This window comes from Cebus imitator, unplaced genomic scaffold (assembly GCF_001604975.1).
Source record: "Cebus imitator isolate Cc_AM_T3 unplaced genomic scaffold, Cebus_imitator-1.0 Scaffold803, whole genome shotgun sequence".
NCBI classification, from domain to species: domain Eukaryota; kingdom Metazoa; phylum Chordata; class Mammalia; order Primates; family Cebidae; genus Cebus; species Cebus imitator.
In genome coordinates this window covers 317775-318366 of record NW_016108118.1, presented here as the reverse complement: position 1 = coordinate 318366, position 592 = coordinate 317775, and the positions used below count along the sequence as shown (strand labels likewise).

General features: G+C 37.2%; 1 protein-coding gene across 1 annotated transcript in view; it reads right to left on the bottom strand.

Annotated features, from left to right (window-relative positions):
- Positions 1-52: 52 nt before the first annotated feature.
- The window catches only part of LOC108297465 (zinc finger protein 492-like), a 10292-nt gene continuing 9752 nt past the window's right edge, over positions 53-592 (bottom strand). Inside the window, exon 4 of the mRNA XM_017520122.2 lies at positions 53-546. Within this exon, the coding sequence (XP_017375611.2) occupies positions 234-546 (313 nt within the window). The 3' untranslated portion in view covers positions 53-233. The remainder of the gene's footprint in view (positions 547-592) is intronic.

The following is a 592-nucleotide window of genomic DNA, read 5'->3' as shown; positions in this document are numbered from 1 at the left end:
CTCCAGTATGAATTCCCTTATGTGTAGTAAGGTGTGAGAATCGATAAGAGGTTTTTCCACATTCTTCATATTTGTAGAGTTTCTCTACAATATGATTTCTCTTATGATAAGTAAGGCTTGGGGAGTGGGTAAAAGCTTTGCCACATTCCTCACATTTGTAGGGTTTGTCTCCAGTATGGATTCTCTTATGTGTAGTAAGAGTTGAGGAACACCTAAAAGATTTGCCACATTCTTCATGTGTAGGATTTCTCTCCAGTATGAATCTTCATATGTCTACTAAAGCCTGAGTGCCACATAAAAGATTTGCCACATTCTTGACATGTGTAGGATTTCTCTCCAGTATGAATCTTCTTATGTCTACTAAGGCTTGAGGGCCACCTAAAAGATTTGCCACATTCTTCACATTTGTAGTGTTTCTCTCCAGTATGAATATTCTTATGTTTACTAAAGGCTGTGGAGCAAGTATAAGATTTGCCACATTCTTCACATTTGTAGGCTTTCTCTCCAGTATGAATATTTTTATGTTTACTAAAGGCTGAGTACCACCTAAAAGATTTGCCACATTCTTCACATTTGTAGTATTTCTCTCCAG